The sequence below is a fragment of the Heloderma suspectum genome, chromosome 13 (genome assembly GCF_057233095.1).
Source record: "Heloderma suspectum isolate Gila_16-S chromosome 13, 16-S_ref, whole genome shotgun sequence".
In the NCBI taxonomy this organism is placed as follows: Eukaryota; Metazoa; Chordata; class Lepidosauria; order Squamata; family Helodermatidae; genus Heloderma; species Heloderma suspectum.
The window spans coordinates 5,676,208-5,699,312 of record NC_139470.1 but is presented as its reverse complement, the minus strand read 5'-3'; the positions used below and the strand labels follow the sequence as shown (position 1 = coordinate 5,699,312).

At 45.8% G+C, this 23,105-nt stretch overlaps 1 protein-coding gene across 1 annotated transcript; it reads left to right on the top strand.

The window, feature by feature from the left end:
- Positions 1-2,344: 2,344 nt before the first annotated feature.
- LOC146335991 (P2X purinoceptor 4-like) lies at positions 2,345-20,062 on the top strand. The gene is made up of 12 exons (XM_084820301.1): positions 2,345-2,739; positions 6,961-7,108; positions 8,526-8,597; positions 9,022-9,094; positions 9,826-9,931; positions 11,232-11,312; positions 12,368-12,509; positions 14,532-14,668; positions 15,687-15,777; positions 16,697-16,762; positions 16,879-16,974; positions 19,019-20,062. The coding sequence occupies exons 1-12, from the start codon at positions 2,597-2,599 to the stop codon at positions 19,076-19,078; spliced, it is 1,215 nt and encodes a 404-aa protein (XP_084676427.1). The 5' UTR covers positions 2,345-2,596; the 3' UTR covers positions 19,079-20,062.
- The last annotated feature ends 3,043 nt before the right edge of the window (positions 20,063-23,105 follow it).

The window sequence follows — 23,105 nt, the reverse complement described above, 5'->3', positions numbered from 1 at the left end:
GTGAACAGCAAAAATAAAAGAATAAAACACCATGTTAAAACAATTAAAACATTTTAACAGAAACAAGTTCCAATAAGACCAAGTTTAATGAACTGCAGCTGGTCACTCAAGGAATGCTTCCCAAAATAACAATGTCTTCAAGAGGTGCCGGAAGTAACACAATTTGGCCACGTGCCTGACCTCCAAAGGCAAGGAGTTCGACAGGAAGGGGGCCACCACACTGAAGGCTCCACTTAGGGCGCAGTCTTATGACTTCTACCTTCGATGCTCATAAGCCTCCGAACTCAGAGGCTTATAATCATCTGATGCAGAGCAGGAGGAGTGATGGGCTTTTTTGCCCATCCAGCTGGAATATTCCAGAGGGGGAGGGAAGGAGGCTGGAGAGACCTTGGGACAGCTTGTATCCCAGCCTCTTCCCCTCCCCGCCCACCAGAACACCCCCTTTACCCTCTTTCTGAGGTTGTGTTCCTGACCTCGGAAAGGCAGCCAGCATGGTTCTTTCCGTGCCATCTGTGCCATCCAACCCCGCCCTCAACACTGTCTAGGGGCCACAGGAGTGCTCCCTTAGGCATCGGAATGGATTTGGCCATAGATCTGCTGGTCAGGGGAATTACTTGAAACTTAAAAGATTTGGAGCCCAGGCACATAGGCCACAAATCTGCATAGTATTATCATATGTTTTATTTATATATATGCAAATGTAGAAATAATTACTAGGATTTATTCAAATTTCACAGGATGCAAAGCTAGCCAATTAGTACAAATTCAGCAAGTAATTTGCACCATGCCTCAGATCATCCCAAGCCAAAGGAAAAGGGCTCTGCAGAATAGCTGTGGGGCTGGGGTCCCATGGGCCCAGGGCTAGCAATGCCCCTGCTGCCAATCCCCACTGTACACAATGGCGGCTACCACCACTCAGTGGCTTGGAAGTGGATTAGGGAATTTTGTTTTCCATTGCATCTTTTTTTCTTTTGGTCTGAATATTTGCAGTGGCACAGAGAAAATCGCCTGGCCCCCACACATGGTGAGACAACGCTCAGTGGCAGAGTGCTTGTTCTTCATCCAAAAGTTCCCATGTTTGGTCCCAAGCATCTCGTTAAAAGGACCAGATGGCAGATGAGGAAAAAGAGCCTTTCTCTGCCAGAGAGATGCCATCACCAGTGTAAACAATACTAAGTGAATCAATTAGCCTTACTTGGACTTCATATAAGGTAGCTTCCTACATTTGAAAACAGACTCCACATGGTGGTGGCTGACAGTAAAGTATAAATGGCCGCTACCATTTTGTTGCACTGCTAACACCATGACAATATGCCTACTAAAAATAAGTTACTAGTCCTCAGGAGTTTTTATTAAACAACCTGCCTCTACATATTTCTTTTAATCTGGTTAGTGTTTATACAAAAAAAAATCAGACATGACCAAGCAAATTAGTAATTACAAGCCTGTGCTAATATTTCTGCACTGGTTTACAACGTTATTTATTTGCTTCAGGAACTACTGGAATCCATTTTGCTACTGAATGTAATTTGCCATTTTAACATGCTTTTGTATTAACATCTTGTCACTCTGTCTTCATATTCTAGTACAGGCTTAGTAGAACAATCAACTATGTTTAAGCAATCCATTGTTCCTACATTTCTGCTTTGAAGCAAAAGCTATTTAGGGCTTATGTCAACAAAATAACATGGCTTGGTAGTGAATAGGCAGATAGTACTACCCACTCCTAGAGGAGGCTACCCAATGCATCTCTGAATGAGTCACTGCGCTCCCAGTCAGCCTGCACCAGAGGTGGGTAATTCTTCTGCATTGCATGTGATTTGGGATTGTTCAGTTATCTCTGCTATAAGTGAGAAGCAGTAGAAAGACTCCTTCTCAGATGAGACTGCCCACTTGCAACCCTGCGTGAGTGCCTGCTCTGGGCTAGTGGCTCGCACAGAAACGCTGCTTCTTTGTACAGATACAATCTGGGGGTTGTGGATCTGGGAACAAAGGCCCTCGACTCCCAGACCCTGTGTAACGCAGCCTTCCCCAAGACCCCGTCCTCGCCGTAAGTGTTGGACCACAACTCCCAGTGTCCCGCAGCCAGCATGCTGGGAGCTGTAGTCCGGCACATCTGGAGAGCAGCAGGCGCTGGGGAAAGCTGCAGAAACAGGCCCATTTCTCCGCAGAGCGGGCTACAACTGCTCTGAGGGGTCCTTTCTCGCGCACAACGGCTGGATCCCAGAAGGGCCTTCTGCAGCGGGCTTCCCTTTCTCGCCTCCCTGCTTTCTGGTCCGACCTCGCTTCCCGAGGACGAAGCGTTGCCAGGGAGGAGGCGGAGGCGCGTCCCGCGCCCGTCGCCAGTCCAAGAACCAGCAGCCGCCTCCGCGGGACGCAGGAGCCCGGCTCGAAGCGCCCAGGGGGCGGCGACGGAGGCCGTCTGGGCGGATTGGCCAGCCAGCGCTGCGAAGCCCGCTCGGCCACTTCGCGGCCTTTCGGGGCTCTTGCAGCATGCCCGGAGGCTGCAGGAAGCAGCTGACCCTGCCTTGCTGACTTGGCTTTCTCGCGCGCCGCCGCCTCTTCTACGCCCGGGAGAGCAGCGGGGATCGGAGCCATGGCTGCCCCCGGGAAGCTCTGTGAGCCTTTGCACAGCTTCCTCTTCGAGTACGACACCCCCCGGATCGTGTCGATCAGGAGCCGCAAAGTGGGGCTGATGAACCGGCTGGTCCAGTTGGCCATCTTAGCCTATGTGATCGGGTAAGAGGAGGAACGATGTCGGCGTGTCTGTTTCTAGAGGCGAGGAGCGCTGCGCCCGCCTGTTGCTTGCCGCAAAAACAACGAAGAGGCTTGTGATTCCCGCAGGTGGCAATCCGATATAGGCCTTTCTACCCGAGAGTAGGCTCTATTGAACTCAGTGGGACTTAATTCTGAGAAGACATGCATAGATTGCGCTGGTGGTTCGAGCCTTAATTTATCACGCCTTCCCCAACCTGGCGCCCTCCAGATGTGTTGGACTACAACTCCCATCACCCCAGCCATGATGGGAGTTGTAGTCCAACACATCTGGGGGGTGCCAGGTTGGGGAAGGCTGGATTATGACATCTTAAGCTTTTGTGGAAGTGGGCTGTGTAGTCCATGAAAAGCTTTTGCCATAATACATTTGTTGACTCTTCAAGGTGCTACGAGGCTCCTCGTAGGTGTGTGTATGTGTGTCCCCATCCACCTAGAAGGCTGCTTTTGTCACCTTGGGGTTGGGGAGCCCTCAGAGGAGATCTCCTTCCAAACTTCTTCCTCTTTGAAAAAACTGGGAGGCAGAGGGGGGAAAACCCCCAAATCAGAAATACTTCCGGAGATGTAATCCCGTTAATTTTTTGTTGCAAAAGCAATCGAAGTTTCCATAGTACCTGAAAGACTTAGGGTGCTATCCTATGCATGTTTAGGCAGAACAAAAGTCCTACAATTCCCAGTGTGCTGTCTGAAGGGATGCTGGGAGTTGTAGGACTTTTTTCCTGTCTATACATACATAGGATTGCATCTTTAATAACACCCTTCTTTGGCACACACTGTTGTGCGCTAGAATCTGTTTCCTTAGATGTGTTCGTTGGAAATGCTTTGCAGCAGAAAAGCAGAGGTCGAGATAAGTTAACCACAGGGCTCCTGTATCATTTTGCTTCAATGTAAACCCATTTCTGGTGGCTCCTGTGCCTTTTGAACAACTACAGAAATGAAAAACAGGGAAGGGTGGGTTTTTTTCCCTCATCAGTGGGTCTGCACCAGGGGAAAGCTGCACCGGTTGAGTAGCTGCCTGATGCATGGGTGTTAAAGGCACAGGTGCTGTTTGAAACATTTCAGTTTTAAAAACAGGCACATGAGCTGTGTGGAAAGCATCATCTTCACTTGTGCCTCTTCTCCGTTTAATTGGCAAAGCGGTTTGTATTTTTCCCTCCTCTCCTAGATTTGGTTTGCAAAGGGATTTCAGTCTCCATCTCTGAATCCCCATTCCTATTCTCCCTTCAACCATGCTATTTGCAAAGGCGTTCCTTAACCAGGATGAGCATGGCTTAACTTGATCCACACCAAAGATTGTCCCCTGAACTTGAGTTTTCCTGCAAGATGTACCAAGTTTGATAAAGTCTTCATCTCTCCCTCCCATATTTGGTATTTCTGAGCACTGGGAAAATGTCAATTTCTTTGCCCATAACAAGCCAAAGAGAGACCTTAACAGAGAAGGGACAATAAAAACAAGTTATAATGTAGAGAAGCCATTGCAAAATCAGACAAATAATCTAGAATTGCTACAGTTCTTTAACAGTCCATTTTGGGGGCCATCTACATGGCACTGCTTTCAACATTCACTCTGTCGTAACTGCACAGCATTGCAGGTGAGAATTAGCTACTGCTGTGGTACATGCGTGATTTACTGTGGACCTCTCCAATGGAAAAATCTGCTGTGCTCTGATATATGGCTGTTAAAGCGAAGTAAACTGCAGCAGTCACGCTGCTCTTTTTTTTTTTTTACCATTATATTTTAATGCACAGCCGCACAGCCATGTGATGGTGGGGGTGTAACACTTTGGGTTTTAGTGGCTGTTTTGTGCTTTAGGGGTTCTTTTGTGTCTGTCTGTTCCTCTTTGGTAAGATGTGGGTAGTCTGTGCCTTCGTTACCGTGCCAGTTGTTTGACATGGTGTATGCCCCGGACATGGGCTGCTAAAGTTTGGAGATAATGATAAGCCAGACCCAGGTTTGCTTACAAGGAGCCTTTACTGAGTACTTACAGCACACAGGTGTACCCAATTGTTAGATCAGACAGCTTCTCTGAACCCAGAGCCAAGGGGTACAATGGGTTTTATACCACACATGTCAGCAGTGAGGCAGCATGACAGAAGCAAGCGTTAATTAGCATTCATCTGCAACTTTCCCAGCATAGACTAACAGTGCTTGTTCAGAAGGAAAACAATTAGAACTTTCCCAGTACAGCCACCTGTAACTCAGCATAAACATAGCCTCACTTCTCAGGCACGTCCTAGGCCCTGATAAGATACTAGCATGGAATATGCTGAGGCCGTGCTATTGACTTTTGACTCATCTCACATGCTCAGAGGCCCACTAGCAAGGAAATTGCACCAATAATGAACCTAAGCAAAGCATTATGGATCTCTAGGCCCCTCTAAAACTACAGGTGACTTGGTTACAGGCCTGGGGCCAATACACATGGTAACTTGCAATGGGTCGCTCATGCGAAGAGGTGTCCCCACGTGAGAGGTACGTGCCTACTCATCATTCCAAAATGGATACCTCTCTGTTACTGTGCAGCTGCAAAGGAATGGGAAGGAGTGAAAAGGCACCACAGAGTGACGCAGTCACTAAGCCCGCCTACCCCACGGCCACTGCAAACTGTGAAGTCAGTTTGAGGAAGGGACAGACAGCTCAGCAACTGCGGTAAACCCGCAGCAACCTAAAAAATCGCAGCAAAACACCTCTGCGGAAATCTGCATTTCCCCTCTGAAAACCATGGTTAGGCTGTGAAGCTGTGGCTGCATCGTATGTCCCGAAGGTCTTCGGATTGCAGCAGCCCTGGAGTAAATGGCTCATGTAGTTGGGGCCTTGGTTGCCATGGGTGGCTTTCCTGAGCCAAGAATGTCTGTGTTGAGTGGCATGGCCGCTTGTTGATATTAGGATATTTATTTAGAACATTTATACACCTCCTTGTTTCAAAAAATATTCAGGGATTTACTGAAGTTGTATCCTGCACTGTCAGCACGTTAAAATGTAAAAGTACATAGTATAAAAAGCAACAGCATAAAAAATAGAATGACTAGGAGATGAACAGCAAATAAAATAGCAGTTAATACAGCAGATAACAATACAGCTACCACAACTGCTTAGATGCATGGGCATATGTTCAACACTCCTGATATATGATAGATGTGAGCGATGAGATAGATAGATAGATAGATAGATAGACAGACACAAGTGAGTTGGAAAGACAATTCTGTGTTCTTTGCGTATTTATTGTGTAAAACATTAATAAATGTGAATTTAAAAAAAAAACTTGATGCTTTATGCTGTCAGGCCATTCATCAATTTAGCCCAATATTGTCTCCAGGGTCTGATCCTTTTAATTCAGGGGTGGGCAACTTGTGACCCTCCAGATGTTTTGGCCTACAAACTCCCATCAGCCCTAGCAAGCATAGCCACTGGTGAGGAATCATGGGAGTAGACCAAAGCAACTGGAGGGCCACAAGTTGCCCACCCTTTTGGAGGTGGCAGAGATTGAACCCAGGGCCATCTGCATGTGGAGTTGCAGTTCCTTTAAGAAATAATGATGATGATAACAAAACTGCCCCATCACCTCATCAACAGGTAAAGAGTAGTAGCAAATGTTGGATGAGAAGAATTTTTTTAAAGGACCTTAGTTCAAATCGGTGTGAGAAATTTCAGCGACAGTGTTATGTATGCTTACCTGGGCATGAGCTCCTTTGAACATAGTGAGACTTGCATAGGATTGGGCTGCGCATTACCACTGCCCACACTTCACAGATCTCGCTTCTCCCTTAGCTTCCTGGTCCAAAATCTTTAGCCTCCTAAAGATCCTTATTTGACCACAGCCCCTTTCTGTTCCTAGGGCCTGTGTGAGGGTCTTCTGCCTCTCTTTAGCCTTTACTTTCCTCCAAGTATAGGCCATTTTTGGTTTGATTATCACCTCACCATCTCAACATCCAGTCTGTAGCCGCCTTGAGTGTCATAGCTGTCTTGAGTGTCATTTTTTGGTAGAAAGGCAGGGTTCAAATCAAATCAGTCAATAAAAAATAGCGGAAGAAATAATTTCTGCATGGTTGTGGGAGTTAGTTGTGAGGCAAAAAGCTTGAGTGCCTTAGTAGTTTTCCCAAAATGGGTGTTGGGCTACTCTGACGTCCAATTTCTTTCCTGTTGTGGACTTTAAACAGAAATTCTGAGATTCTCTCTCTCTCTCTCAGCTGGGTCTTTGTATGGGAAAAAGGCTATCAAGAAACGGATTCTGTGGTGAGTTCAGTAACTGCAAAAGTGAAGGGAGTTGCCATGACTAACACTTTGGAGTTGGGCCCCCGAATTTGGGACGTTGCTGACTACGTGATTCCGCCTCAGGTATGTACGTTGGAGGCTAATGTTGTGGATTTGCTAGGCATGCCACAATCGTACGTGTTTGCAGTCTGTGGTCACACATCTATGTCTGGAAGACAACTGGGACATTCTGATCTGGTCATTCTTAGTAGCTTTTCAAATATGGTTGATATGTCATAGGTTTAAGTCAGTTTTTGTCAACCTGGCTCCCTCCAGCTGTGCTATACTACAACTCCCATAATCCCCAGCCAGCCCACCTGCGCTGACAGGATTATTGGAGTTGCAGTACAGGACAGCTGGGTTGTAGAAGGCTGGTCTAAGTTATATGGAGACCCTTTATACGTACTCACAAAATGGCCATCATGATGACAGGTAAGGTGTGTACGTATGAAAGGAAATTGTGATTTAGATCTGCAGCCTTTTGGGGATGAAACTGATTATTTAGATCTGTTCTCATCTGGTTTCCTGGCTGGATTTGGTACTGTCTTAGGTGCGCTGGTGGATGAACTGTGCTGGGAGATGAACAGAGGGAGTGTGACCTTGTTGATTCTCCTGGACCTCTTAGCAGCTTTCATTATCATCAACCATTTATCCATTTTGGTCACTTAACGAACATGGGACTGGCTGGGGAGAGGGAACATATTGTTTTGGTTCCAGTCTTTTCTGGAGGGTAGATCAAAGAAGTTGGTGCTAGATGTCTCCTGCCCTTGGTGTATGGGATGCTACAGGGTTCCATCTTGTTCTGCTGGATATGGTCATTCTTAGAGGGTTGCCTGGCACCTACGTTGTTATCTTTTCGGTGCCAGGCAAAGACCTTTCTTTTCTCCCAGGCATTTTAGAGACCTAGTTCTAAGTTCTTATGGCTATTTTATTGATTCCTGTGCTGTTTATTGTTTTGCATTATATTATATATTATTCTTTTAAATATTCTTATTGTATTTTTTAATTTTTAACTGTGTTTTAAAATGGCATTTTAGTTTTTTAACTGGTTGTAATCCACCCAGAGAACATTAGTTATTGGGCAGATGGGAAATGTACTAAGGTTTATGTATGTACTAAATAAAAGTTTATAGACATATGCACACACACATATGCTTTAAGCTCACCTTTCGCTTTCTCACAGAAATGGTGCTGTTTGTTAACAATCTACTGCTTACACTTTCAGTCTGAACTGTTAGAATGTTCATTATAGCATTCCAGCTGTTCAGCCACTGGCTGGGAGTGAGTAGATTGCAGGCAATGGACCATAGGCAATAGGTGGTATTTTTGTAGCCGATAAACTCAGATTTTAAAGCAATTGGCACTTTCTGGTGCCAAAATAAGGAAGTCCCTGATGCTGCGTGGGCTCCTCCTCGAGAAATGCCATCAACCCAGATCATATGTCCTTCTCACTGTGTGAATTCATTATTATTTCCTTCCATTTCCTCTCTTACGTATTTAGGCCGAGAACTCCGTTTTCATCATGACAAACATGATCATCACGCTGAATCAGACCCAAGGACTCTGCGCAGAGGTAGGCCTGGTGACCACAAGTTCCCCATCTTCAGGTTTCATTTACTTTTTCTTGGAACACCTAAAGCAAGGCTGTGAAATTTTGGGAGCTGGGTTGACAGGGAGGCTATTCAGTCTACATCTCAGATGTTAACCATCTTGGGTGTCCAGTATGCAAAGGCAGGCTCTAAGAAGCTAAGTACTTTGAATAAACATAGTCTTGCTCAATTTATGCATTGCATTCCCTGCCCCACCCCAACAAATCCAGGCGTAGCAGAGAAACTAGTTCAGAAATAGCATTTGTGTTCTTTTCATGTGTACCTCCATGCAATTTCTTTCAAAAGCGCTTGTTGTAGAGTCCAGCAGTGCGCTGGATGAGGCCCCTGCATTGGCAGTATTAATAAGCTTTCTTCTCAGCTGATGTGTTCAGTCTTCTTCTTCTCTAGCTTCCAGATAAGACCACAGTGTGTGAGTCTGACAAGGACTGCAAAAGAGGATACATTGGCACTCACAGCAATGGTATGAACTGGTGCAGTATTGGGTGTTAGTAATTCTGCTTGCTTTTTAGATTAAAAACTAGACTCTGAGATCTAAGTCGTTCTTGTCCTGAGCTGTCACATTTTGAGGAAATTTTCATTATTTGCAACAGCTGCTTTTAAAATTAGATGGAATTATGTATAATCATATTTATTAGTGGTGGAAATTATCTGCCTTGATCCTTTGTTGTGGATTTGTTTGGATTTGTTATGTTTTCCCCTCCTTCTCTCCTGTTTTGCAATTACCTTAGATTTTAAGCAAATAAAGATAGATAGATAGATAGATAGATAGATAGATAGATGAAAGAAGAATCCCCGTAGTTAATGGATAGAACAGTATTTCAAGCGGAAATACGTGGTGCCGATTTTAAGGAGAAATCGTACAAATGTGAACCCAGCTCAGCTTCATGGGATGACCCCAAATTCTAGTATTATGAGTGAAGAAGAAAAATGTCTTCCTGTCCACTCTTTCCACACTGAGCATGATTTTATACACCTTTATCATCTCCCCCCCATTACTCACCTTTTTCCTAAGCTAAAGAGCCCTGAAGACCTCAGGCCTCCCCTCCTCCCAATTTGTTACATGAGTTATGAACCTGGCCAACTTTAGAGAGAAGATGTTGTGTCCAATGCTTGATCTACACATGTAGCCTGAGGCAGTCATGTTCTGGTTGGTTCTTCTGGTTTCATGACTGCCTTTCCGTGTCCCTTCAGGGGTCCAGACTGGGAAATGCACAGTCTACAACAGCTCAAAATCTGCTGTCAAAACTTGTGAGATCTTTGCCTGGTGTCCGGTGGAGAATGACGAGAATATACCTAAGTGAGTGTCTTGTGAGAGTGGAAATAGTGGGGGAAATTTTAAAAAAGCATCTCCACAGCATGCCTGGATCCGGGAAGGCATCCACCAGGTGTGGGACCATCTTCCCAGAGACACCATGTTATCCAATACTGAATTATCTCTGTAGTGTTAGCAACATCTGCTTCTTAAACACATCTGTCTATGTGGTAGAGCAGTCTTTCCCAACCTGGTGTTCTCCATATATGTTGGACTTCAACTCCCATCAGCCAAAGGCTGATGAACCTACACTGTATTAAATCAAAAAGTGTTGATCCATCCAGCCCAGTAGTGTCGACTGTTACATAACAGCATTTCTACAGGATCTTAGAGTAGATGGAAGCTTTCCCAGTCAGCTTGCTACATTAGGGCCAAACTAGGGGCACCTAAGGACATAAGAAGATCCATGCTGGATCAGGCCAAGGGTCCATCTAGTCCACACAGTGGCCAGCCATGGGAAACGCGCAAGCAGGCTATGAGTACAAGAGCATCCTCCCGTCCAGCAACTGGTATACGTTGGCACACTGCCTCTGATGCTAGAGGTGGCATCTAGCCATCGATAGCCTTGTCCTTCAAGAATTGTCCAATCACCTTTTAAGGCCATCCAAATTGGTGGCCATTACTACATGCTGTGGTAGTGCATCCCATAGTTTGACTCTGCGCTGTGTGAAGAAGTCCTTCCTTTTATCTGTCCTGAGTCTCGCACAGTTCAGCTTCATGGGATGATCCCACTGGATTCTAGTATTATGACAGAGAGAGGGAAATGCCTCCCTCTCCACTTTCTCCACACCACAGGGCACCTGTCAGGGTTTCCCTTGAAACTGAAATGGCAGCTTCAGGAAGGCGGTTTTTGTTGGGCCCATGATAGGGAGAGCGAGCAAGTTGAACTTCCCCTCTGCATGGTTCTGATGCTGCTCTGAGACTTCATTGCTAGTTCCATAATAAAAACCATGTAGGTTCATTGCATTCATGCAATTAGTGTCATGTCTAGTTTAGCCCTGAGAACCTTTTTAACTGGAGATGCTGGGGATCGAACCTGGGACCTTCTGCATGCAAAGCACACACTCTACCACTGAGCTACGGGGAGGGTGCTTCAAGGGTGACCTGTGGTTGGGGTTTTGGATTGCCACCAGGCACTGCCTTATGAGAGAGGGCCTGCATTGACTGATCGATTGACATGTATATGCAGCAGTTGGGTTACAAGGCACATAGTGAAATTAAATGCTTCCACTAAGATATTTGTTCTTCCTTCACCCCTCCCCTCCCTTCCCTCAACCCTCCTTAGACCAGCTTTTCTCCAGGACGCTGCGAACTTCACCCTTCTCGTGAAGAACAACATCTGGTATCCAAAATTCAACTTCACGAAGTGTGTACATTTTTCTTGCGGTGCTAACCTCCCTTTGGCGGGAGTGGCTGGAGCGCTATCGGGGGTTTTGTTTGTTTGTTCTTTTCTCAAAGAAAAACCCACTTCCTGAATCTGGGTTATGTCCATTGCACAATTTAAAATGGCATCGTTGAGGAAGTTAGCATTGTTTCGGCAAAAGCAGAGATCATTGTGGGGGATAGTTGGGAGACATTTGGGATTGTGGGATGGGATTCATTCTGGAGTGAATGGAGAAGGGGAGATCTTGCATTAATGCAGGGCAGGTTGCCAGCAGGTAGGAAGATGAGCCAAAATGAATTGCGTCAGGTTTCCTGAGAGCAGAGAGACTTAGACCCAAAGCACACATTACTTTAAAGACACATCTGGAAGCAACGTCTTTTTTCTTTTTACTCTGGGGTAAGTGCAGGGACCCTAGCTTGGGGATATCTGGATCGGGGACCCTGCACGTGAATTTATATGGCCACATAGTGACCTAGTAAAGCAAATAGATCATGATTTGGCAGTACAGGTTGCAGGCATGGGAGCCCCGATCCAGATTGGGACTGCAGTGGGGGGATGCGGGGCGGAAAGCCCTATATGCCCAACACTAGGGCCCTGATCTGGATTGGGTGGCCCTGCATTTACCCTAGAGTAAAAAAAAAGACGTAGCTTCTAGCTACATCTTTAAAGTAATGTGTGCTTTCACCCTTCGTCAAGTGGGACGACCGCATTTCCTCCTGGTATTTAACGTTCTGTGACTACAGTCACCTTCTGTAGTAAATGAAGCGGCCACGCAGGAAAGCCTGTGCCTGATATTTCTATCTCACAGCCAGATGCATAGGTAGTTTGGGTGGAGATGATTTATGATCCTCACTGCAAGCTGAAAACTGATCTGATGCCATCGGATGACCAGTTTTGCTTCACAGACAGCCACAACGTGCTTATGGCGTGTCCTGTGCTTTGGGCCGATTTGGCCACATTTCTGCATTTTAATAAAGCACCCAGGGAGCCCCTCTGGCCATCTTGACCCTGGCGTCCCTCCTTTCGTCCCGCTCCAGGAGAAACATTCTCCCCAGCATCAACAAAACGCACCTCCAGAACTGCCAATACAATGCGAAAACGGATCCCTTTTGTCCTATTTTCCGCCTCCGTTATATGGTTGAAGCTGCTGCGCAGGATTTCCAAGACATGGCTGTCGAGGTTGGTTAGAATGTATTGCGGGAAAAGAAAAGGCTGGCTTTATTTCAGCCTGTTTGTATCACTCTTCCTCCAAGGAGTTGAGGGCCACAGTTATGGATTCATCAGCTTTTAAAACAAAATATTAATACGCTCATTAATATTCTTCCTGCGGTGTGTGTACAAAACATGCCATGCCATATTTGAACTGCTCCGTAACTAAAATACTTATTCTTGTTTGCAAGACGTTGTCCTTTATTTAAAATAGAAATGTGTAAAGATTGTAAAACCTTATTGAGGGCTGTAAATGTGCATACAATTGCACCCTTATTCAGTTAATTTGCACCCTGCCCCAGAACATCTCAAACCCATGGGGAAAAGGGGTTTTTTTTCAGCTTAATTGCCATGCAGGGGGGAAAAAGTTTTGTGGGAGGCGGGATGTTGCAGTATGTGGGGAGGGGAAAGTTCGCTCTTTCTTCCCCATCTGTAATTCAGATACAGGAAAACCAATGAGAACTCTTTGTGCATCCAGTGAAGGGAACTTTAGTCCATGAAAGCGTCTGCTATAATTTATTAGACTTTTAAGGTGCCACAAGTCTCTTCATTATAAAATAAAAGCAAAAGCGATTGTTAAAAGGTCTTTGCCTGGTGCCAAAAAGAGTTCTGAGTAGGTGCCAGGAATAGGAACATGGAAGCTGACTTGCAATGGTTCTGGCCATTGGTCCATCTGGTGCAGTATTGTCCACACCAGTTTTTCCTATCTTGGTGCCCTCCAGATGTTTTGGACTTCACTCCCATAAGCCCCCACCAGGAATGCTGGGAGTTGTAGTCCCAAACATCTGGAGGGCACCAGCTTGGGGGAGGCTGGTCTACACTGAATGGCTGTGGCGTCTTAGAATCGCCCCACACGATGGAGGGGTTGATCCTCAATGAGAGCTAGAAGCATGGCATGCCATGTGGGGACAGCTGCCAGACAAAGCCAGTTCCGAGCAATTCCCATGTAGTGGCAGCTGTTCTGGGAGAGTGCCTTCATTCCCAGTTTAATCTTTGTTTCCAACCAATGTATTTGAACAAGGGCAGCTGGATAGCAGTTTGTGCGCACAGGCACAGTTTTGCAGATGGTCATTTGCTGTAAGGAATGCGATTAACAGAGTCAATATTTAACTTTCCCTATTTGGTTTGTGATCTTCTCAGGATCAAGGCTTCTTTTCAAACAGTGTATTTTGCTTCCAGTCATATTGCCTGTTACATTACCAAAAGGATCTCTTTAACAACTTTTCGACCTGGCTGTAGCACAGAATGTGAACTGCGAAGTCTCCGGTTTGAATTTGGCCCGAATTCACCTAGGTGGTTTTATGCAAGCCACTCATTTTTGTTTTTGTTTTTGTTTTTTTGGCCTCAGTCTCCCGATCTGTAATATGGGGCTAATAGTATTGTTCCACCACACAGGGTGGTTGTAAGGGATTGGTGAATGAATGTGTGTCAGTTCACTATGTTTTATGCTTTTTAAAGTCTTGTCCTATACTACCTTGGGAGGGTTTACCCTAAAAGGTGGCTCATAAATCTTTTACATTAAAAAAGTATTTAGAACACTTGATTGAAATAAGCTATAAAATGACACTGTTTTAGAGGGAATCTGCAGGCATATGCTTAGTTTGGTTTTCTTCAAAGCATTTTAAGAACGTAAATCTTTACTGCTGTTCTCGGGCCTGGCGCCAGCGGACAACATACTCAGGCAAGCGCTGGGGTGCTGTACAATACAAGTAACCCATTGTGTGGATTTGCCCTTGGAGCATTTACTGTTCTTTATGGTGCAATGCATGTTGATATCCATGAGACTTTGAAACTTGTGCGCGCCTCTTTCTTTTTCTTTTCTAAATAGACTTGAGTTGACAGACGTGCACCATGTACCATATGCTGTACAGAATTCAGTACATGCCCATTTTCAAAACACAAAATAGCCACGCTGTTCATAGAAAAATGGAGCTGTGTCAAACAGAAGGGCTGTTTGAGTTTAAATGGGTTGTGTTGTTTCCATTTTTACAGGGTGGAGTCATGGGGCTGCAGATCAAGTGGGACTGCGACTTGGACAAACCTGCTTCTCGATGTGTGCCAAAATACACCTTCCGCCGTATTGACAGCAAGGACTCTGCCCACACCGTGGCTCCAGGATACAACTTCAGGTTAGGCTATCGGGGTGATAAAATCTGAGGGTCCCCTATAGCGCAAGGTTGGCATCCCAGGTGTGGAAAACTCTGTCCAAGGCAACTCACCTGACACAGAGTCTGACATCTCTTCAGCACCAGGTGAAGACCCTGTAGTTTGCCTGGCCCTTTTACACCTGCCAGGTCTTTAGAGTTGCTTGTTTTTTATTGTTTTATGCTGAGGCTGCTATGGTGCTGCTGGTGGTTTTGCTTTTCACTTTCATTTCGATTTTACTGTGATGATTATGGTTTTGTCGCTGGTGTGAGCTGATCTGAATGTCTCTTCTGGGTAGTAAGTTTTCGTAATGAAATAAATAGGGGAAGTATTGCAGGGGGCAATTCCGGTTCACGTAGGGCAACAGTGTGGCCCAAGAAGTTTGCTTGGTAATCTGCATGAACTAGGGGTGCATGCCAAAAAGTATCCCAGGATCCTCTGCAACAACGCAAGGGCTCTGGGCAGATGCTCCAGCAGTGCCGGCCCTGGGATTTTGAGGGCCGTTGACCAAGGCACCCTCCACGAGCCCGCTCTCTCAGTGAGTCCACCTTCTCACCACTGTTGTCACCCACTGCTCTTGCTCCTCCTCCTCTTCCTCATCAGTGCCTCCACTTGCTTGCTTGACAGGCAGAGAGGCCAGCGAGCAAGTCGGCCGCGGCATCTCCTGCTCCTCACCACCACCGTTGCCTGGGCCAGAGCAAGAGGCAGGTGAACAAGCAGGTCGCAGTGGTGAGGAGGCAGAGCAACTCCTGGGGCTCATGTCAGTGGGCCCCTGCTGGGGTGTGGGCCCTGGACAGGTGCCCAACCATGCCTACCCTTGACACTGGTACCACACTCCAGAGTTCCTTAGCAGATGTGTCAAAATGGCAAAAGATTCATGAAAATATAGGGTGTTTGAAAATCCACCACAATATTGTGTAATGTAGTGGTGTAGTTTTACCAGTCGCAGATAACTGCCTTCATAACCAGTTGATCTCCTGTTCCATTCTTTTTCCTCTTCAGATTTGCAAAATACTACCAGAGCGCTGGCGTAGACTCCCGGACGCTCATCAAGGCCTATGGCATCCGCTTCGACATCATGGTGTTTGGAAAGGTAGCTGCGCTTTGACATTCATCCCAGCTGCTTCTGAGAGTGTTCTGCATGTGTCGTACGCCGCATCCCTCTGCTTTGTTTGCTGGAAAGCGCTCATATCTCTGTGGTAGAGCATGTGCTTTGCATGTGTGAGGTCCCAGCCCTGGCCCATGGCATCTCTAGCAATATTACCGGAGACCTTAGACCTGGGGTCTAAAATATGATGCCCACTGACACCTCTCTTGGTGCCTGCCAGGCTCCCTGCCCCTCCTGATTTTACTTTTATTTCTTAACATTTTTAATTCATAACTGACTGACATGCTGCAAAGCAAAGTGCTCCCCTCCAGTGCCATCTGCATTTGGGTTCAAAAGAGCATTTTTGGGTTCTGGAGCTCAGGACCTATCTCTGTCATGTACTTAGTTTCTTGGCGAGTTACTTTTCTTTTAGTCTTACCAGCTGCCTTCTGGGAAATGAGTGTTTTGTGACTGGCCGTGCCCACCATGGCAGACATGTCTTGAATGGGCAACCCCCCCATGCCAGACATTTTGTGACAGCACCTATGGCATGCAAAATTCCAAGTCTGCCCACCAACCCAAAGAGGTCGGGGACTCCTGTCTTAGACCTGCTGTCAGTCAGTTCAGCCTTTTTAAGGCCCATCTTTAAATCCATCCTGTGATGTGATTCTAACAGTTGACTTGTGTACACACATCTTTCTCCTTCTTCCGCTCTGCTTTGCTCTGCTCTGTTTCCCCCCCCCCATTTCTTTTTCTTCCTGAGTTGTTTGGAACGTTCAGTTCTATTGCACAAACTATTGCCAGAGGCTTTGCTGCCACGTCTGTGAGACAGTACAGATAAGTCACAGAACCATCATCACTTTCTTAAATTTCTATGGAGAGCTGTCAGAGAAACATCCGTGAATAACCTGTGTCTATGTCTTAGGCAGGAAAATTTGATATCATTCCTACAATGATCAACATTGGATCTGGCTTAGCTCTATTTGGTGTGGTAAGTGCTTTCTTCTCCCTCTCTGTGACTTTCCGTTTAATAAGGGGCTAGCAAAATTTTCCATGTTTTAAACAAAACAAAATACATTTCCATCTCTGTCTTTAAATCTCAACTAGGCAACAGTCCTCTGTGATGTCATTGTCCTGTATTGCATGAAGAAAAGATATTATTACAGAGAGAAGAAATACAAATATGTTGAAGACTATGAATTGGTAAGTTTAACATATAGCAAATAACTTGTCTTCATATGAGGCAGATGGCTTGATAGTCCACAGTGGTCCTCTGATAAGCAGTTTAATTAATTTAAGACAAACGCTCAGTTAGGCTGCTTGAATCCCATTGAATTCCATGGGATAGAAGAAGTCCAACTGTGCATAGGATTGCAGTTTACAGGAACAGTACAACAGGGGTTCAAATTTTGAACTCTTGGTTTTCATTTTTATTCATTAATGTATTATTTTAAAAAACAGATTACTTTACAGAACAGGTCACTGTAAACACTAAGACATTACTATTTTTTTGATATTGTGAACACTAAAACCTATTCCTAATAATAAAAAGCAGTGAGTCTCACAGATTATTCTTAATATGTAAGCAAAAGTATTAAAGATGTTTATATTTATATTATTTATTTATTATTAAATTTATTAATCGCCCATCTGGCTGGTCACCCAGCCACTCTGGGCGATGTACAACATACAATAAAACAGTTTAAAACAATACAATTCTACAATAAAAACATTTTCTAAAATACCCTAACCCACCCCAAATGCCTGCCTGAACAACCACGTTTTTAATGCACAACGGAAGCTCATTAAAGAGGGGGCATGATGGAGTTCCCTAGGGAGGGAGTTCCACAGAGTGGGGACCACCACAGAAAAGGCCCTCTCCCTCGTCCCCACCAGTCTAGCTGTCCTGGCTGATGGGACAGAGAGAAGGCCATCCGAGGCTGATCTTGTTAAGCGGCCTGTCTGGTGCTGCTGGAGGCGCTCCTTAAGAAAGGCTGGGCCGGAACCATATAGGGTTTTAAAGGTCAAAACCAACACCTTGAATTTGGCCCGGAAAACAACTGGTAACCAGTGCAACTCCTTCAGCACTGGAGTGATGTGATCTCACCGGCGGCTGCCTTTTACCAGCTGCAGCTTCCGAACCGTCTTCAAGGGTAACTCCACGTAGAGTGCATTACAGTAGTCTAAACGAGAGGAGACCAGGGCATGTACTACCGATGGGAGCAGATGGTCGGGAAGGAAGAGGCGCAGCCGCCGTATCAGATGGAGTTGATACAGTGCTGTCTGGCTCACAGCTGACACCTGAGCCTCCATGGACAGCTGGGAGTCCAAAATGACCCCCAGGCTGCGGACCTGGTCTTTCAAGGGTAGCCGTACCCCATTCAACACCAGGTCAACATCCCCCAGCCTCCTCTTGTCTCCCACCAAAAGTACCTCGGTCTTGTCAGGGTTCAGCTTCAGCTTATTCCTCCCCATCCAGCCACTCACCGTCTCCAGACATTTGGACAGGGATTCTACGGCCAACCTTGGTGAAGATTTGAACGAGAGGTAGAGCTGCGTGTCATCCGCATATTGATGACACTGCACCCCAAACCTCCTGATGATAGCCCCCAGCGGCTTCACATAGATGTTAAATAGCATCGGGGAGAGGATGGAACCCTGTGGCACCCCACAAGTAAGTGGCCACGGGTCTGAAACCTCCTCTCCCAGTGCTACCCTCTGGTACCTGCTGGAGAGGAAGGACCGGAACTACCGCAATACGGTGTCTCCAATGCCCAACCCCTCCAGGCGGTCCAGGAGGATACCGTGATGAACGGTATCAAAAGCTACGTTTCATACCGTCATGCTTCTGAGGCCTAACACTAGTTGATTTTAAGACTTCTCTGTTTGCAAATTCTAAGCTAGGCTTTTCTGCAAATACCACTTATACCTGAGTTACCTAACTGCTCAGGTGGAGCAAAGTTTTATGATAATCTTCAAAATAGCTGAACTGTTTAAATCTGGTCTGCTTTCAACTGCTTCTGTTTTGCCAGCTTAGTAGCAAAGTGCAGTTTAGTTTGTTGAAAGAGCTAAAATGTGTCGCTTTGATCTAGTAAGCTCAGCTCCTGTATAGCAGCTTTAACTGCTAATTAGGTTGTTCTGGGAAATTGCAATTAAGGCAGTTTTAGCCAGAATGAAGGCAGAATGGGAAGTCTGCCTGAAATCTGCTTGTGTCTTTTGACCTGATGTTCGTTCCCTTTTTTTAAAGGAGGCCAACACACTGTACGGATCCCAGTCAGAAACTCAGGAGTGCTGTGGTGTCCGATGACCACTCCAAAATTAATACAGTCCTACTAATTTCACATACAAACTGTGAATATGACCTGTCTCTCTTAGGAACTGATTGAGTCACCTTGCCTTTCTAATATGGGGGTGGGGGAAAGAAACTTGCTTAAATGATCTCTGTATTACTATCACAGTGGGCCCTGTTCAGTCTAGCTTCTGTTTTTGATGCCCTGGCTAAGCCCAAAGCACCTGCTGGATTAAAGGGAATGTAAAGATTGGGATATTTTGTAAATAACTCTTTACACTTTCTGTGAAAGTTTTTTGGGGTGCTTGGATATGCAAAGCCCTGAGCGTTCTGAGGTAATTCTGAAGGCCCTCTAGGTTGTGGCTGTGGAAATTCAAATTGTGTCTTGCTCCCTGTTCCTGTTTCCCCTACTCCATGCATCCACGCCAGAGAATTTTGGAGGTTTCTGGGGCGGAATACTCCTTGCATACTTCTAGAATTGCACAACTAACTTTTGGGTAGAACTGCTTCCCTTCTGACACACTAAATCCCTCTCCTTTGCAACTCTGTTGAACATGAAGCCCCGGTTTCTTCTGGATCTATTTTGCAAAAGTTTTGCCACCTTCCCTGCCCAGCTGGGCACAGATCTGGTGCAAGCAGGCTTATTCTTAGTGGGTGCCAGTCTGCGCAAATTGCGAACATTAGAAACCTTTTCTCTTCCACCATAGGAACCCCGCAAAACCTGCCCAAACTTGAGAATTCTATCAGAACTACAATTCTCAGAGTTCTCAGGGGCAGGGAAGGAGCCATGACGCTTGACAGGCAGACATGGCCTGAGAGTTACTACTAAGCCTCTCCTCTTTCCTTCAGTTCCCATTTACACACAGGAGCCACACAAATGTGAATTGGCAATCTGAGGGGGTGGATGGGGAGATAATTGATTTTGCAGAGAAAATAAAGGTGTTGGAAACTCTCCTGTGTTTGTGCCTCCTTCTTTCTCATGTATCACTGTGTCAGGAATATAAAGCTGTCAGTGAATATTCATGCCATCTGACTTGTGGGCTGTATACGTTCATCACACTTGCCCTTTATATCCTCACCACAACTCTGTGAGGTAGTAGATTCATTAACCAATGTGTTTATGTGAAGAAATTCACCTGCAGGGGTGAGGGAAAAGGCTGCAGTGGTAAGGCAACTAAGCCGGGGCCTGGTTCTCCTTTCCCCTCAGGGGCCAGAGTTTGGTGTTTATCCTAATTTAACAATAAAACAATTGGGATAAGGGAACTGGTGAAGATGAATAATATCCAAACTTATATACACACATACATATATTAATCCAAACTTCTCGTACCTGAGATCATAGAATAGTAGGGTTGGAAGGGGCCTACAAGGCCATCGAGTCCAACCCCCTGCTCAGTGCAGGAATCCAAGTCAGAGCATCCCCGACAAATGGCTGTCCAGCCTCGTCTTGAAGGCCTCCAGTGTGGGAGAGCCCACCACCTCCCCAGGGAATTGGTTCCATTGTCGTATTGCTCTGACACTCAGGAAGTTTTTCCTGATGTTCAGCCGGAATCTGGCTTCCTGCCACTTGAGCCCATTATTCCATGTCCTGCACTCTGGGATGATCAAGAAGAGATCCTGGCCTTCTCTGTGACAACCTTTCAAGTACTGGAAGAGTGCTATCATATCTCCCCTCAGTCTTCTCTTCTCAAGGCTAAACATGCCCAGTTCTTTCAGTCTCTCTTATAGAATCATAGAATAGTAGGGTTGGAAGGGGCCTACAAGGCCATCGAGTCCAACCCCCTGCTCAATGCAGGAATCCAAGTCAGAGCATCCCTGACAAATGGCTGTCCAGCCTCGTCTTAAAGGCCTCCAGTGTGGGAGAGCCCACCACCTCCCCAGGTAATTGGTTCCATTGCCGTATTGCTCTGACACTCAGGAAGTTTTTCCTGATGTTCAGCCGGAATCTGGCTTCCTGTAACTTGAGCCCATTATTCCGTGTCCTGCACTCTGGGATGATCAAGAAGAGATCCTGGCCTTCTTCTCTGTGACAACCTTTCAAGTACTTGAAGAGTGCTATCATATCTCCCCTCAGTCTTCTCTTCTCAAGGCTAAACATGCCCAGTTCTTTCAGTCTCTCTTCATAGGGCTTTGTTTCCAGTCCCCTGATCATCTTTGTTGCCCTCCTTTGAACCCTCTCCAGCTTGTCTGCATCCTTCTTAAAGTGTGGTGCCCAGAACTGGACACAGTACTCCAGATGAGGCCTAACCAGTGCTGAGTAGAGGGGAACTAGTACTTCCCGGGATTTGGAAGCGATGCTTCTATTAATGCAGCCCAAAATAGCATTTGCCTTTTTTGCAGCCACATCACATTGTTGGCTCATATTCAGCTTGTGATCGACGACAATTCCAAGATCCTTCTCGCTCGTAGTGTGGTTGAGCCACGTATCCCCCATCTTGTAACTGTGCATTTGGTTTCTTTTTCCTAGGTGCAGAACTTGGCATTTGTCCCTATTAAATGCCATTCTGTTGTTTTCTGCCCAGCGCTCCAGTCTATCCAGATCACTTTGAATTTTGTTTCTGTCTTCCAAAGTATTAGCTATCCCTCCCAATTTTGTGTCATCTGCAAATTTGATCAGCATTCCCTGCACCTCCTCCTCCAAGTCATTAATAAAAATGTTGAAGAGCACTGGGCCCAGGACTGAGCCCTGCGGTACCCCACTCGTGACCTCTCCCCAGCTTGAGAAGGTCCCATTGATAAGCACTCTTTGAGTCCGATTCTGTAGCCAACTGTGGATCCACCGGATCGTTGTTTCATCTAGCCCACTTCGAGCTAGTTTGCTCATCAGGATATCATGGGGCACTTTGTCGAAAGCTTTGCTGAAGTCGAGGTATATGATGTCTACAGCATTCCCACGGTCTACAAGGGAGGTTACTTGATCAAAAAATGAGATCAGATTTGTCTGGCAGGACTTGTTTTTGACAAATCCATGTTGGCTTCGAGTAATCACGGCATTGTTGTCAAGGTGCTCCCAGATGGATTGCTTTATGATCTGCTCCAGAATTTTCCCAGGGATTGATGTCAGACTGACTGTTCTGTAGTTCCCAGGTTCCTCCTTTTTACCCTTTTTGAAGATAGGGACAACATTAGCCCTCCTCCAGTCATCTGGCACTTCCCCCGTCCTCCATGATTTCTCAAAGAGAATAGACAGCGGTTCTGAGAGTTCTTCTGCCAGTTCCTTTATGACTCTAGGATGCAGTTCATCTGGCCCTGGAGATTTGAACTCATTCAAAGTAATTAGGTGTTCCTTGACCATATGCCTATCGATCTCAAGCTGCAATCCTGCCCCTTCAGCCTGTACTTTGCCTTTGCCAGGGGGGTCATAGACCCTCTTTTGGAAGAAGACTGAGCCAAAGTAGGAATTGAGCACTTCTGCCTTTTCTTTGTCATCTGTTATCATTTTTCCATCCTTATTTAATAGCTGAACCACGATTTCTTTCCTCTGCCTTTTACTATGCACGTAGCTGAAGAAAGCCTTTTTGTTGTTTTTAGCATCCCTTGCTAACCTCAGCTCATTCTCAGCTTTAGCCTTCCTGACGCCATCCCTGCAATTCTGTGCTATCTGCCTGTACTCTTCCTTTGTTACTTGGCCTTCTTTCCACTTCCTATATGTGTCCTTTTTTGTTTTCAGGTCATCCCTAAGCTTTTTGTGAAGCCACATTGGCTTCTTCTGTTGTCTTCCACCTTTTCTTCTAGTTGGAATTGCTTGTGATTGTGCCTTGAGAATTTCCTTTTTTAAAAGCTCCCACCCATCTTGGACTCCTTTTCCCGCTAGCATCGCTTGCCATGGGATCTTACTGATCATTGTTCTGAGTTTATGAAAATCAGCTTTCCTAAAATCCAGGGTATGCATTTGACTACACTCGGCTTTTGCTTCCCTTAGAACCAAGAACTCAAGTACAACATGGTTGCTTTCCCCCAGAGTTCCTGTAACTGCTACTTTATCCACTAAGTCATCTCTGTTGGTTAGGATCAAGTCAAGGATAGCCGATCCTCTAGTTCTTTC

What these genes read in the sequence shown, in the direction of transcription:
- LOC146335991 (XM_084820301.1), top strand. Translation starts at nt 2,597, where the DNA reads ATGGCTGCCCCCGGGAAGCTCTGTGAGCCTTTGCACAGCTTCCTCTTC. An exon ending in AATGACGAGAATATACCTAA is followed by an intron (nt 9,932 to 11,231) that starts GTGAGTGTCTTG and finishes AACCCTCCTTAG; the next exon opens with ACCAGCTTTTCTCCAGGACG. An exon ending in ATGTTGAAGACTATGAATTG is followed by an intron (nt 16,975 to 19,018) that starts GTAAGTTTAACA and finishes CTTTTTTTAAAG; the next exon opens with GAGGCCAACACACTGTACGG.